This window comes from Spermophilus citellus (genome assembly GCF_964194105.1).
Source record: "Spermophilus citellus genome assembly, chromosome: 3".
Lineage (NCBI taxonomy): Eukaryota > Metazoa > Chordata > Mammalia > Rodentia > Sciuridae > Spermophilus > Spermophilus citellus.
In genome coordinates this window covers 177,382,801-177,398,908 of record NC_138184.1, presented here as the reverse complement: position 1 = coordinate 177,398,908, position 16,108 = coordinate 177,382,801, and the positions used below count along the sequence as shown (strand labels likewise).

Sequence of the window (16,108 nt, the reverse complement as noted above, 5' to 3'; positions counted from 1 at the left end):
AGTGCTAAGGATCGAACCCAGGGCCCCACATGCCAGGCAGTGCTCCACCGCTAAGCCACAACCCCAGCTCTCTTTTTTTCTTTTTTAAAAATATTTTTTAATTGTCAGTGGACCTTTATTTTATTTATTTATATGTGGTGCTGAGATTCAAACCCAGTGCCTCACACGATGCTAGGCAAGAACTGTACAATACCAGCCCTTTAGCTGTATTTCTTTTCATTTTATTGGCGCTGATCTATTTACTCTGTAATGCTTTCTACTCTGATGCTGTATCCTCTATCAGTCCAGGACTTCTCCCTTCCCCTGCTTTCCCAGTGATTGTATCCTGTGCCCTTTGTGCTCTTTCATAGCCTGGAAGTTGTTCATGGAGGCCTCAGCTTGTGCCTTTCTATATAGTCAGCTCTATAGGTTGTGTTGCAATTAAACTTATTTCTCTATTTGCTTTCCTTTTTACAGGATCTTTATATAACATATTCACCTTTAGCTGTACTGGGCTTTTTTTTTTTTTTTTTTAATTCAAAGGGCTGTATAAATCCAAGTTAATATAACCTACGTTTTTGGCTATTAATTGGGACTTACAAGAAAAATGGACTTACATTGAAAGGTGTGTAATATATTGGGATGTTTGATTTCCTTATCCCCTGACTCAATTCACTTCCTTCATTCTGGTTCCCAAAACTTTGAGACAGGATCAAGATAAGGAATTTTATAGGGATTCTGAATTGAGAACTTGTAGAAGTTATGCTGAAAGAATTTTTAAATTTTTATCAGTATTTACATAGAAAATATGAATGCTTAGACTAGCTAGGTCCATCAGTGACATCCTGAGGAAGGTGAAATCTGTGACTGGTTTAAAATGCTGATTAGGACGGTGTAATTCATTTAACTCTCCTGTGGTACAGGATCCCTGTGTACTCTAGCCTTCTATTAGTTTCCTAGGGCTGCTGTAACAAACTGTTACAAACTTGAGTGAATTAAAAGAATAGAATTTTATTGTTGTTCAGTTCTGGAGGCTAAAAGTTCAAAGTCATAGGTGTGGGCAGGACCATAATCTCTGAAGACTTTAGGGGAGGATCCTTCCATAGCTATTCCTGGCTTCTGCTGTTAACAGTCTTTGGCATTTCCTAACATGTAGATTCATCACTTCAATCTCTTCCTCTTTCAGTATATGGCACTCTCATTCAGTGTGTCTGTGTTCAAATTATTGTCTTATAGGAACTCCAGTCTTTGGATTAGAGCCCACTCTAGAGTAACATGACTTCATTTTAACTTGATTACATCTGCAAAAATCCTCTACTTCCAAATAAAGTCAGTCAAAGGTACCAGGGATTAGGCATAATGGGAGATGAGTGAGCAATAATGTGAAATTGCAAAAACTTATTCTCACTGGGGGCAGGAACATTCAAAGTCCATGTTCCACTGATGGAAGATTAATTTAAAAATGAAAACCTAGGGGCTGGTTTGTGGCTCAGTGGTAGAGCCTTGCCTGGTATGTGTGAGGCACTGGGTTTAATTCTAGGTACTGCATATAAATAAATAAATAAATAAATGTCCATCGATAACTAAAATTTTTTTCTTTAAATGAAAGCCTAGGAAAACCTTTCCCCTTGGTTTTTAAATTTTAAGTTTTTTGTTTGTTTTTACCTCTATGGCCTTAACCTCTGGACATTACTGTGGGATATCTATAGAGTGTGCTAAACAGGTATTTAACTCAAAGCTTTTCTGCAGATTTTTAGTCACATTTTTTCAATAAAATGTTCCAGCCTTGTGCTTGTTCATGAAGTTCCCTGTGATTGCAGAGCAGCAGTGTGGAGGTCTGGAGAAGAGCCTGGGAGTCTGTATTTGAATAGTACTTCTTGTGGTTCTTATGCTTGAGCAAGTTTGAGAAACCCAACTGTACAAAGGGATAAAGAAGTTCTTATGACAGGACCATCTAACTGGTTTGGTCTTTGATGGTGATTCAGGGTTGAACTGGGACTTGGGAAAATTGGTGTTATAGAACAAGGAAACTATTCAATATTTCATTAGTTCCTAATGGGATGGTCATCAGAATCATGGGAGAAGCATTTAAATATACAGATGCAACTTTGGAGATTCTAAATCAATGGGGAAACTTACTTAAAAACGCTTCCTAAGTGACTAATAACTAGGCAAGTTTGAAGACCAGACCACTAATATAGTATAAAAAAATAAAGGATTTGGAGTCAGGATTTAAATCTTGGTCCTATGACTTTAAACTGTTATCAACTGAGACAAAAGGATTAAAGTTCTATTTTGATGTCTTTTAAAGAGACACTACTTACAAAAAGATTTTAGCTATAAATTCCTTATCAACTTAAAATCGATGAAGAACACTGGTAAAAATTTCCCACCATCATAATCTTGAGATTTCAATAATCTTCCATATTTATTGTGTGGATTAAATAAAATACTTGGGTAATATAACTGACTTGCATAGACTTGTATGTATATTAAAAATTTAACTGGTACATGAATGTTTTCTTGTTTAATTGTTAAGCTTATTGTCTCCTTTATCAACTGCCTTTTGTTTTCTTAAGATCCGATTATCATGGACCTTCGACAGTTCCTTATGTGCTTGTCCCTGTGCACAGCCTTTGCCTTGAGCAAGCCCACAGAAAAGAAGGACCGTGTACATCATGAGCCTCAACTTAGCGACAAAGTTCACAATGATGCTCAGAGTTTTGATTATGATCACGATGCCTTCTTGGGTGCTGAAGAAGCAAAGACCTTTGATCAGCTGACACCAGAAGAGAGCAAGGAAAGGCTTGGGTAAGGTGCCAGATCTCAAGGGGCTACTTAGGGTAATACCATTCTTTGTAAATCAGCTGATTCTTTTTTTCTTTTCTGGTTTAGTCACCACTAAAGTTATGCTGAACCCTGTCTTCTGAAAGCTAACCACAGAATTGCTACCACTAAAATTTAATTAAGTGCCTGCTTTTCTACATTTCTCCATTGAATAACAATTTGTATCTCATTCTACAAAGCAAAATCATTTTTTAATAAAAGTACCAGGTACTGCAGGACCCATCTTGAACTGTATTGTCTTGATCTCAGAACATTACATGGGCCATCTTTATTTCTGCTGCTTTTAATTTTGAAAAATAGTTTGTGACCTATTTATTCATTATTGCCCAAGCCTAGTCTTTGGGAAAAAAATTGCAGATTTTACCCCTGGACTATCACTTTCTGTACAGTTTATAATTTTCAGAGTGTCCTTCAACACAATCCAAAGCAACCTTGCCTTTTAGAGATTATAGCAAGTAATGGTCTTACTGTCATAGCTTCAGTAATGGCTGGGCCATAGTCAGGTTCTGTGACTCTCTGAGCAGATAGCCTTTCACCTAGAGAGTTTATTTAGTAGAATCCCAGCTGATTATTTCTAATTGGAGGTCCTAGAATGTCCTTTGGGTCTTCTAAGGCCTTGGTTTAAAAGAAAAAGTAAATTTTGTGAAAAAAATTTTTTCGTCAATGAGCACTGTTGGTGCAGCTTTCTGAACTCTACTCCAGAGATTTGTGTGGAACTTGTACCACTCAGTAATTTCCAAAAATATTTTGCCATCGGGGATAGTGCTATGATATAAGGCATTATTATAGAGTTTACTTTATACTTCAATTTAACATTCTTTATTTGTGTTATCTGCTGACTAAAGGGTACAATATTTTATTCTTCAACAGTAACAGAAAGTAATTAAAAGATTTTGCTATACAACCAGCTATCCCAAGACATTTGAAAGTAGATATAGTTGGATGCAGTGGTAAACTCCTATAATCCCAAAAATTTAAGAAGCTGAAGCAGGGGCTGGGGATGTGGCTCAGGCGGTAGCGCGCTCGCCTGGCATGCGTGCGGCCCGGGTTCGATCCTCAGCACCACATACAAACAACGATGTTGTGTCCACCAAGAACTAAAAAATAAATATTAAAAATCCTCTCTCTCTCTCTCTCTCTCTCCCTCTATCAGTCTCTCTTTAAAAAAAAAAAAAAAAAAGAAGCTGAAGCAGGAGGATTGCAAGTTCAAGGCCAGGCTGGGCAATGTAGTAAGACCCTGTCTAGTAATAAAAAGGGTTGAGTACTGTAGAGTGCCCCTGTGTTCAATCCCCAGTACCATCAAATAAAGGAAAGAAGCTAGATATAGAAACCATACATCAGCCAGGTGCAGTGGCACATGCCTGTATTCCCAGCAACTCGAGAGGCTGAGGCAGGAGAATCCTGAGTTCAAAGCCAGTCTCAGCAGATTAGCAAAGCACTTAGCAACTCAGTGAGACCCTGTCTCTAAATAAAATATTAAAAAAAAAAAAAAAAAAAGGCTGGGCATGTGGCTCAGTGGTTAAGCGCTGTAGGTTCAAAAAAAAAGAAACCATCTATCAAAAAGTCAGTCTTGGGCTGGGGTTGCTGGGTTCAATTCTCAGCACCACATGTAAATAAATAAAATAAAAAGATCTATCGACAACTTAAAAAAAAAAAAAGTCTTCTTGTTAGGTTGCTTTTCTAACTTTGAGAGACTGCTGTGCTCGCTTTCAGTTTTAATCATGTAACTGTGTTAATATTCCATGCTGAAAATAGAGATTCATGAGGGTGTTCTCAGCCTGTATGTCATTGCCTATTAATGTTGTACCTGTCCATCCTACATTCAATCTGCAAAAATTGCTTCACAGAATTACCCTTAAATAATGAAGGTCCTTTAGGTTTGGTCATTTAAGGTAGATGTTCTGTCTCTTTGCAGGTAGTAGAACAGTTTTTCTGGCAGTTTTCAGTAGAGGAAAAGATGTTCCTTTCTGTTCTCAGCAAATATCAAAGCTTCAACACATAAGTGGACTGTATTTAATTAGAATATGAATGAACTAAGTACTGTTTGCTTCTCCCAAATTTTGGAGATAGTGACAAATATCCCCAGTATATGCAGTAACATACTATTGGAAGCAAAAATCCCAGGTTACTTAAAAACAAAAACAAACAAACAAAAAAAACAAACTTATTTACTATGGCATTTCTAAACATTGTTTTGGCAGGTAACTATATACCAGAAGTTGAAAACCAGATTTCCCCCTTTTTTCTCATCTGTCTATAAGGCAAATAATTAAGAGAGTTATAGATGGACACATTTATTTTATTTATTTTTACATGGTGCTGAGAATCGAACCCAGTGCCTCACACATGCTAGGCAAGCACTCTACCACTGCGCTAGAACTCCAGCCCCCAATTTTAAGCAATTTTAACATACAACTATTCACACCTTTATCTTGTTAATTAAGATTTGACAAATAAGAAATTTTTTCTGCATGTATATTATCATTCTCCCTCTCCCTGCAAAGCACTGATTTTTACGTATGTATCCTTCAAATGAAGGTTTTTGTTTTGAGGTGGTATGCCTTAATATTAAAAAGTTCTTGTCCTTGATATATTTACTACAGAAATGAACTATAGCAATTCATGATCTTTTGTGGGATCACAGGCGCAAACACTTTGGAAGTCTAATGAAAACTAAGTATTCTTCCTTAGAAAAGTACACATGTATGGATCTATACATATAAAATTTTGCATACCCTAAATTTCAGGACTGTTATACCTCCTTCTAGAGCCATTTATTGACCAAATTTTTAAAAAAAACTCAGGATCAGCTTCATGCCACTTGAAATGTGTAGAGACGTGTTACCTTGTAACTGTAATAACAGGAGGTCCACTAAGTGCATTATATCTGTCCTAGAATAAGTGCTGATTAGTGGCATCATAACTATGTCTATAGGATTCTCCACTGTCATAGTATACTATGCCATTAGCTTCATAAATTAACACAAGCTTTTAAAGATCAAAATTAAGAGCTTCATGCCTTAAATAGGATGTGCCTGATATACTTTCATAACTAACTGCCTGCAAGCTGCATGAACAGCAAGACATTAATCACTTTTTTATTAAAGTGTTGTCATATACATGTATGTGCATATATGTTCTCATGCCAGACCATGTGTGTCTCACAAAGTAAGAAATATTGCTGGGCATGGTGGTGCACACCTGTAATCCCAGCAGCTTGGGAGGCTGAGACAGGAGGATCACAAGTTCAAAGTGGCCCCCCCCCCCCCCCGGCCCCTCAGCAATACTGAGGCACTAAGCAACTCATTGAGACCTTGTCTCTAAATAAAATACAAAATAGGGCTCAGGATGTGGCTCAGTGGTCAAGTGGCCCTGAGTTCAATCCCTGGTACGAAAAAAAACATACATTAAACATTTGGGATATTTCCATTGACTAAAATGCTATTCAACCACTTTCATTTTAAAAAGCCCATCTTGAATAGTCATATGTCTTTTATTAATCTGGGTGATACACTTCAGGCTATTTATAATAGTTTAAAAATATCATTTGAGGGTAGAAGTTTTGATACCTTGCCATTTTTTTCTTAATAGTACAATGGCATTATTGGTAGCCAATGCCATTTTAATAAAAATTGGATTCCATTATAGATAATGCAGAAGTTTTCAATACTGGTATAACTTAATTCTGTTAATATTGATTAAATTCTATAGATTTAAAGTTGCCAAAAAGCCAGGCATGGTGGCACATTCCTATAATTCCAGATACTGGGAGGGATGAAGCTGGAGGATCACAAATTTGAGGCTAGCCTGGGCAATTTAGATGCTGTCTCAAAATAATATTTAAATAGGGCTGGGGATGCAACTCAGTGGTGGAGCACTTACCTAACATTTCTACTACTGCAAAAAATGAGTGAAGTTTTTAAAAAGTTCTGTTATTATGTCCGTGTAATTAAAGGAGGATATATATTAACATTTTAGAGTTAAGGCTACAAGATTACATATTCTGTGAAGGAAAATGCTTGTTATTTGTAGGGTTTATGCAATATGCAATTATGGCTAATGCCATATTAGTATCAAAATTGTATTCACAGTGTCACCAATACTCTTTGATCTAATCACTTTCTTATATTAATGGAATTAAGACAAACTGGGAAAAGCCATCATTTATTACCAGGGGACAGTCTTTTTCAGTCAAGCATAGTAGTAAGCTTTCACATCTTTTTGGAAGTTTTGATTGTTTCTGTTCACATAAACTTATTTATATGGTTTGATTTTTCTGAGCCTCTATAAGCAAATGATTGCATCTTTAAACAGGAATTTTCATATCATGAACATATTTTTAAATCCCTAAGTTAAGATGTTCAGATCTGGAAGAAAGAAGCTCACAAAGCAGAGAAGTAGATTGATTAGCTTTATAATCTTCACACTAACCCTCTCAGCTTATTAACAGTCTCATCAAAGATACACATTCTTACTATATTTCCTCAGAGTTTTAGATAAGTGTCCTGTCTATGTACCTGTTTTTAAAAATAAACTTGCTTTGGCCAGGTGTGGTAGAACATGCCTTTAATCCCAGTGACTCGAGGCTGAGGCAGGAGGATCACAAGTTCAAAGCCAGCCTAAAATAATAAACTTGCTTTGAAATATAAGTGATATTTTTAAGAAGAATGTTTTTTCCAAAAGCATCTACATTTTTAAAAGTCTGATTTAAATATTTTGAATTTTTAGAAAACCATTGTCAACAATTATGATTATTTACTAAGAAATGGAGATTCTCCTTTAAGTGTAATAAAGAAAAAATATAGAGGTTTACCTGTTTGATGTAGTGTGAGAACTTAGATGGGCATGGATATTCCATGAAATTCTGACCATAGGCTCAGACCTAACCAAAGAGTTAGACTGGGTTTGCTTTTGGTCTCAGCACGCAAGCTACAGCTTGTATTTATCTTAACCAGATGGCTCACTATAGGCAGGAATGGGCCACTTAAGAGAAAAATTTTCAGTTGCCTGTCTGGCAGTTTTGTTTCAGAGGTAATTTTTTTTATTTCTTTATGTTAGCCCTGGATAACACCTATGGTCACAGCACACACCTGGCTATTTCCAGAGCCTTGTGTCCTTTTAACCTCTTGCTGGATTTCTCTGCATTTTCTACAGAAAGATTGTAAGTAAAATAGATGGCGACAAGGACGGGTTTGTCACTGTGGATGAACTCAAAGACTGGATTAAATTTGCACAAAAGCGCTGGATTTACGAGGATGTAGAGCGACAGTGGAAGGGGCATGACCTCAATGAGGACGGCCTCGTTTCCTGGGAAGAGTATAAAAATGCCACCTACGGCTACGTTTTAGGTAGGTCCCTACTATCTGGGGGAAAAAGTCTTGTGGAGCTGGCACCTTGAAACGTAACTATTTTGTCTTGTAGAATGATTGTAGATAAAATAGACGCGGATAAAGATGGGTTTGTGACGGAGGGGGAGCTGAAAACCTGGATTAAACACGCCCAGAAGAAATACATATATGACAATGTTGAAAACCAATGGCAGGAGTTTGATATGAATCAAGACGGCTTAATCTCCTGGGATGAGTACAGAAACGTGACTTATGGCACGTACCTGGGTAAGGGGCAAGATGTCAGCTTGGCCGAGACTATGGTCTTGAGTCAAAGAAACAAATGGGTCACACAGTAAAGGAAAGGAAGAAATTGTGCCTATCCTAAATAATTCAATACTGAACTGATTTCCTTGCATCTTATTAATTTTAAATTTGTATATTATGTATTTTTAAATTTGCTTAATTGTGGTTTTCTGAAGTCTAGCATCTTCTACATCATTAGCATTGCAAATATTTTACCATTTTTTTCTATCATCCCTTATAAGAACAATTTTTGGAGTAGATCTCATTTAAAAGGCTGCATTGTTCCAATGATGAAAAGCAAGAGACCTTTGGATGTCTCTTAATCCAGTCACACAAAGATGGTGGACCTGAAATTCAAACCAAATTAGATTCCTTTATAATTGGGGAGAAGAGGAAGAAAATCACTGCTTTTCTTAAAATAAAATACAAATAAAACAGCTTCCCTTGATAAAATTTAACTGCTTCAGTATATCTGCTTACTGAAGTTTAGAAATAAAGATTTCCCATTTGTTTTCTCTGGCACATGAGTTTATCAGCCTGCTTTGCAAATGCTCCAAGGCAGATAAATGTTATTTGATTGCTTTCTGTTGATTTGGTAGCTTTTTTTGCTTCTTTGGGCCACCTGTTAGTAATTTTCTTTGATTTTGGTATTTCTATACTTGCCTGCTATGGAATAGTAGGTGGCAGTCTTGTGGATTTGATGATCTAGGGTGTTTTTATTTGTGAGATTCCTCTATTATACATGGTTACCATTTGCGACAAAAATATATAAATGGCGTTTTTGCATTTTTATCCTGGAAATTAGGCAAAATTAAGTTAAAGGAAGCATTCTTCACCACTGACTAGTAGTATATATATAAAGATCTGTTTCCCCACAAGATAGCCAGCTGTCCATGTTAATTACAAGAGTGCATACATTTCTGGTGAAGAGACTTTTATTTCTGTGTAGGGCTTGTTCTCATTCCTAAGACAAAAGTGGTAATCTCTCTCTCAATACTTGACATTTAGCCAAGAACCAAACATATCATTCATTCAATAAAGAACATGTGTATTAAAAAGCCAGCACAAATGGAGAGTCATCCTGTGTTTCTTATTTTCTGGCTGAGGCCCAACACCCTCCTGACTTTTTAGAATTAATTATAAATATAAAGCAAAGGGTAGACTATTGGTGATGTAAACAAAATGGTACATTAATAAATCTTAGCTCAGACCTAGACACAAACATGCTGCCCAGAATGCTGCTTCAACTGTGTATGATTATGTGCATAAAAATCTGTTGAGAGCTCTGTTGCCTCACAGGGCAGATGATTCAATGTAATGGGTATTCCTACTGCCTGAAACTTCACAAGCTGAAGCACTGACTGGAGAAGCAATGTCTTTATAAGGCATCTTTCCCAGGAAGCCTGTGGGGAAATAGCCCTCAGTGGGTAATGAGTTGGATTAGAAAAGTGCTGGAGAGTTTTTGTGAAAATGTGTTCTCAATTCAATTTTGAATTCAGGTATAAATAATCTTGGCTGTTAAAATCTGTTTCAATTAATCTACTCTTCACAAAAGGAATGTTAATATTGTCTGTACCCCAAGTAAGATACCAAATACTAAAATCCTCTCTGCCTATACCAAAATTAGATTAAATGGCCAACCAGAGGCTGTGTACAGGCCAGGAAAGTCTATAAAATGGTGCTTAGGATAAGTATAGAAGCCCAAGCAGGACTGTAGGTGTATAAATTTCATCTTTAAAAATAATGCATTGCGGGGCTGGAGTTGTGGCTCAGTGGCAGAACGCTTGCCTAGCATGAGTGAGGCCCTGGGTTTAAGTGTCAGCACCACATATAAATGAATAAATAAACATATTGTGTCCAGCTACAACTTAAAAAATATTTTAAAAAATAATGCATTGCATCCTTTTCCATTCTTTTATATGTACATGTTGCTATTAGGTTGCTTGATGCTAGTCACCACGTTTTATCCCAGAAGAGGGGAGGAGGGCTTTTAGCTTATAATCTAATCTGAAAATGTGAAGTGACTTTTTCTCTTATCTTCTTTCTGATACATAGTTGGTACTGCAATTTGGTATTTGTTTAGAAGAGATGACTTAGTATCTGAGAAAGATGGTATTTTCCATAAATTCTGCATCTCCCTCCTGTTCTGGTTTTCAGTATTCAAATATAGAGTCCCAAAGCCTTATGAGGCAATAAGCTGTCTCATTATATTTTTGACACTCAACAAAGAAAGAAGCTTCAAGCTGCTTGGCTCTCAAAATAGATCCGTTTTTGGTTTTGTTTTTTAAACTGTGCTTAAAATATGGAAAGATTGAACTGCAATATCAGAGGTCAGTGGTATGATCTTTCTGTTAAAGGGGCCCTGTAGGTCTTAAAAAAAAAAGTGCCCTTTTTATTTAGTCTATATATTACAGGAACAATAATTTCTTACCTTTAACGTGGTGTCTTTTCAAAGTATCTTCACGTCTGCTGTCTCATTTGGTTTATACAGTAACTCAATAACTTTTTTATTTTTTGTGGTTAACTCCTTTGCCATTTTTTCAGCTTATGGAAATTAAATTTTATTCTTCTAGATTCTTATAGTATCTGCTACTTGTGTGGTTAAACATTATAACAAATAGGACTAAATTCAGTTGTAATCTAATGTCTATTTTTAAATAACAGCCTAAGCAATGTACAATTGCATATTAAAATGCACAATTAATGAGTCTTGATATATGTATACACCAGTGAAACCATCACTACAGTCAATATAATGAGCATATCTATCACCTCTCCCCCCCAAAAAAATTTTCTCATATCTTACCTTCCATGTATTCCTGTCCCTAAGCAACCACTGACCTACTCTCTGTAACTCTAGGTTATTTTCTAGAATTTCATGTAAGTGGAAGATAAATAATACATGTAACTCATGATAGGTAAAATGTAACCTCTTAAAGAGGTGGTGTTCTGTTGCTTAACTCCAAATGTCTTTAAAATGAGGGTGAAGGTCTTTGATATCTATCTTATTAATGTTTAATAAAAATAACAATAATTGACATTTATTGAATGCCAACTATATGCCAGGCATTGTTCTAAGTGCTTGACTTAGTTCTGTTGTTGCTGGTTCTCACTTGAACCTCATAACAACCCAGTGAGGCAGGCATCATTATTATCCTCATTTTACAGATGAGACTGAGGCACAATTAAGTTATTCACCCAGGGCCACACAGCTAGGGATGGTAGACTTCAAACTCAGTATGGCATTAGAACCACCACTGCCTCCCAGATATAACTAGGAAATTCAAGCCTTAACATCAATAACAATGAAACATTACATGTTGAGTTAAGTAACCCAGGAGACAGAGTTCCATGTTGATTGGCAGACATTTACTTCAATTTGGACCTAACTGAGATATGATTGATTACTGGAGCTTCATCCCAAAATTGTATGTCTTTGGGCTGCTGCCTGTGTAATCAAGAATTATTTCTTCATTGCTTGGTTTTTTATTTCTTGGAAATTGATTGTCCATACTATATATTTTTGTATTTTCTTTCCATATTTGACCTAAATGTTTGTTTTCTAGATGATCCAGACCCTGATGATGGATTTAACTATAAACAGATGATGGTTAGAGATGAGCGGAGGTTTAAGATGGCAGACAAGGATGGAGACCTCATTGCCACAAAGGAAGAGTTCACAGCTTTCCTGCACCCTGAGGAATATGACTATATGAAAGACATAGTAGTGCAGGTGGGTGAGATCGGGGTTCTGAACAGGAATTCAGTTTCTCTTTTGGTTATTATGCTGTCTCCCCTCTTGAACCTTTCCTGTAATTTTGGAAGAATGACTAGTTTTTCAAGTACTGGCTGGATTCAGAGTCCAGGTTCTGTCACTGCCTGCCTCCTGCCTACTATGCATCCATCCATCCAACTATCCGTAGTGGAGATTGAACCCAGGGGTATTCTAAACTGAGCTACATTCCCAGCCCTTTTAATTTTTTATTTTGAGACAGGGTTTTGCTTAGTTTTGGTCCTCCTGCCTCAGCCTTCTGAGTAACTGGGAATTCAGGCAATTGCTCCAGTGCCTGGCTCTGTCATGGTTTTTTCCTAAGTGCCTTAGGCTTTCTGTTTGTCATGACATTACTTGACATCAAATGATGTATTTTGCCATTTCATTGGTAGGAAAATCCTTTTTAAAAAAATATCCCCCAATCAATTACCAAAAACTAATAACAGTGATGTTGAAGAATTTTCAAAGAATGCAATTACTGATAACATAGACTTCCTATAGATGTAGACATAATTAATGGTCACATCTCCTATTAGCATGACAAGAGCTACCATCTTTAAGCGGTGTCAGTGTTCTTTCAAGAAGACTCATAGTTATTTTAGGTTAATGCATAAGAAATTGCCAATATTTGACCTTGTGATCTCAGTGACTGGGGAGACTGAGGCAGGATGATTGCAAGTTGGAGGCCAGTCTCAGTAACTTAGCAAGATCCTATCTCAAAATAAAAAAAGGACTGGGGATGTTATAACTCAGAGACACTAATATTTTACCATTTTCTAGCTAGAAAAACATCACTTTCCTATGGTTTTAAACGTACAGATACATCATACTCTTCTGTGAAATTCATTCTTCTTTTCTGTTTTAGGAAACAATGGAGGATATAGATAAGAATGCTGATGGTTTCATTGATCTAGAAGAGTATATTGGTAAGTTTCTTTTTCAAGTGTTTTTTTCCTTAGAAAAAGCTGAGACATTTGGGGAGATGTAATCACCTATAGAAACAATTTTTCCAATGATTCAGCTCTTCAGAGATCATTAAACCACACCAGTGTTACGAATAGTGGGTTGTGGTAAACTATCTGTAGTAGCACTAACCAATCAAAATGGAAATGTGACCCACATATGTAATTTCTATTTTTTTTTTTATTTGTTGTTCACAACATTGCAAAGCTCTTGACATATCATATTTCATACATTAGATTGAAGTGGGTTATGAACCCCCAATTTTACCCCAAATGCAGATTGCAGAATCACGTCGGTTACACATCCACAATTTTACATAATGCCCTATTAGTAATTGTTGTATTCTGCTACCTTTCCTATCCCCTACTATCCCCCCTCCCCTCCCGTCCCATCTTCTCTCTCTACCCCATCTACTGTAATTCATTTCTCTCCTTGTTTATTTTCCCATTCCCCTCACAACCTCTTATATGTAATTTTGTATAGCAATGAGGGTCTCCCTTCATTTCCATGCAATTTCCCTTTTCTCTCCCTTTCCCTCCCATCTCATGTCTCTGTTTAATGTTAATCCTTTCTTCCTACTCTTCCTCCCTGCTCTGTTCATAAGACATTTGGTATTTGTTTTTTAGGGATTGGCTAGCTTCACTAAGCATAATCTGCTCTAGTGCCATCCGTTTCCCTGGAAATTCTAAGATTTTGTCATTTTTTATTGCTGCATAGTACTCCATTGTGTATAGATGCCACATTTTTTTTATCCATTCATCTGTTGAAGGGCATCTGGGTTGGTTCCACAGTCTAGCTATTGTGAATTGTGCTGCTATGAACATCGATGTGGCAGTATCCCTGTAGCATGCTCTTTTAAGGTCTTCAGGGAATAGTCCGAGAAGGGCAATAGCAGGGTCAAATGGTGGTTCCATTCCCATCTTTCCCAGGAATCTCCAAACTGCTTTCCAAATTGGCCGCACCGATTTGCAGTCCCACCAGCAATGTACAGGTGTACCCTTTTCTCCACATCCTCGCCAGCACTTGTTGTTGTTTGACTTCATAGTGGCTGCCAATCTTACTGGAGTGAGATGGTATCTTAGGGTGGTTTTGATTTGCATTTCTCTGACTGCTAGAGATGGTGAGCATTTTTTCATGTACTTGTTGATTGATTGTATATCCTCCTCTGAGAAGTGTCTGTTCAGATCCTTGGCCCATTTGTTGATTGGGTGATTTGTTATCTTATTGTCTAATTTTTTGAGTTCTTTGTATACTCTGGATATTAGGGCTCTATCTGAAGTGTGAGGAGTAAAAATTTGTTCCCAGGATGTAGGCTCCCTGTTTACCTCTCTTATTGTTTCTCTTGCTGAGAAAAAACTTTTTAGTTTAAGTAAGTCCCATTTGTTGATTCTTGTTATTAACTCTTGTGCTATGGGTGTCCTATTAAGGAATTTGGAGCCCGACCCCACAATATGTAGATCGGAGCCAACTTTTTCTTCTACCAGACGCAGAGTCTCTGATTTGATATCAGGCTCCTTGATCCATTTTGAGTTAACTTTTGTGCATGGTGAGAGAAAGGTATTCAGTTTCATTTTGTTGCATATGGATTTCCAGTTTTCCCAACACCATTTGTTGAAGATGCTATCCTTCCTCCATTGCATGCTTATAGCCCCTTTATCAAATATAAGATAGTTGTAACTTTGTGGATTAGTCTCTGTGTCCTCTATTCTATACCATTGGTCCACCTGCCTGTTTTGGTACCAGTACCATGCTGTTTTTGTCACTATTGCTCTGTAATATAGTTTGAAATCTGGTATCGCTATACCGCCTGATTCACACTTCCTGCTTAGAATTGCTTTTGCTATTCTGGGTCTTTTATTTTTCCATATGAATTTCATGATTGCTTTATCTATTTCTACAAGAAATGCCATTGGGATTTTGATTGGCATTGCATTAAACCTATAGAGAACTTTTGGTAATATCGCCATTTTGATGATGTTAGTTCTGCCTATCCATGAACAGGGTATATTTTTCCATCTTCTAAGATCTTCTTCTACTTCTCTCTTTAGGGTTCTGTAGTTTTCATTGTATAAATCTTTCACCTCTTTTGTTAGATTGATTCCCAAGTATTTTATTTTTTTTGAGGATATTGTGAATGGAGTGTTTTTCCTCATTTCCGTTTCAGAAGTTTTGTCGCTGATATACAGAAATGCCTTTGATTTATGCGTGTTGATTTTATATCCTGCCACTTTGCTGAATTCATTTATTAGTTCTGGTAGTTTCTTTGTAGACCCTTTTGGGTCTTCTAGGTATAGAATCATGTCATCTGCAAATAGTGATAATTTAAGTTCTTCTTTTCCAATTTTTATGCCTTTAATTTCTTTCGTCTGTCTAATTGCTCTGGCCAGTGTTTCGAGAACTATATTGAATAGAAGTGGTGATAGAGGGCATCCCTGTCTTGTTCCAGATTTTAGAGGGAATGCCTTTTTGACTTTTGTCCATTCAGAATGATGCTAGCCTGAGGCTTAGCATAGATAGCTTTTACAATGTCAAGGTAAGTTCCTGTTATCCCTAGTTTTTCTAATGTTTTGAACATAAAGGGATGCTGAACTTTGTCGAATGCTTTCTCTGCGTCTGTCGAGATGATCATATAGTTCTTATCTTTAAGTCTATTGATGTGGTGAATAACATTTATTGATTTCCATATATTGAACCATCCTTGCATCCCAGGGATGAATCCTACTTGATCATGGTGCACAATTTTTTTGATGTGTTTTTGTATTCGATTCGCCAGAATTTTATTGAGGATTTTTGCATCTAGGTTCATTAGAGATATTGGTCTGTAGTTTTCTTTCTTTGAGGTGTCTTTGTCTGGTTTCGGCATCAGGGTGATGTTGGCCTCATAGAATGAATTTGGAAGAGCTCCCTCTTTTTC

At 36.8% G+C, this 16,108-nt stretch overlaps 1 protein-coding gene across 3 annotated transcripts in view; it reads left to right on the top strand.

Moving 5' to 3' along the window:
- The window catches only part of CALU (calumenin), a 39,346-nt gene that overhangs the window by 7,245 nt on the left and 15,993 nt on the right, over positions 1–16,108 (top strand). For 2 of the 3 annotated variants that reach the window (XM_081283784.1, XM_081283786.1), the window contains exons 2-5: positions 2,559–2,790; positions 7,981–8,174; positions 12,026–12,192; positions 13,097–13,157. In XM_081283784.1, coding sequence (XP_081139910.1) covers positions 2,570–2,790; positions 7,981–8,174; positions 12,026–12,192; positions 13,097–13,157 — 643 coding nt within the window. In that variant the 5' untranslated portion in view covers positions 2,559–2,569. Of the gene's footprint in view, positions 1–2,558; positions 2,791–7,980; positions 8,175–8,247; positions 8,442–12,025; positions 12,193–13,096; positions 13,158–16,108 lie in introns of all 3 variants that reach the window. The other variant, XM_081283785.1, reaches the window with a different exon arrangement.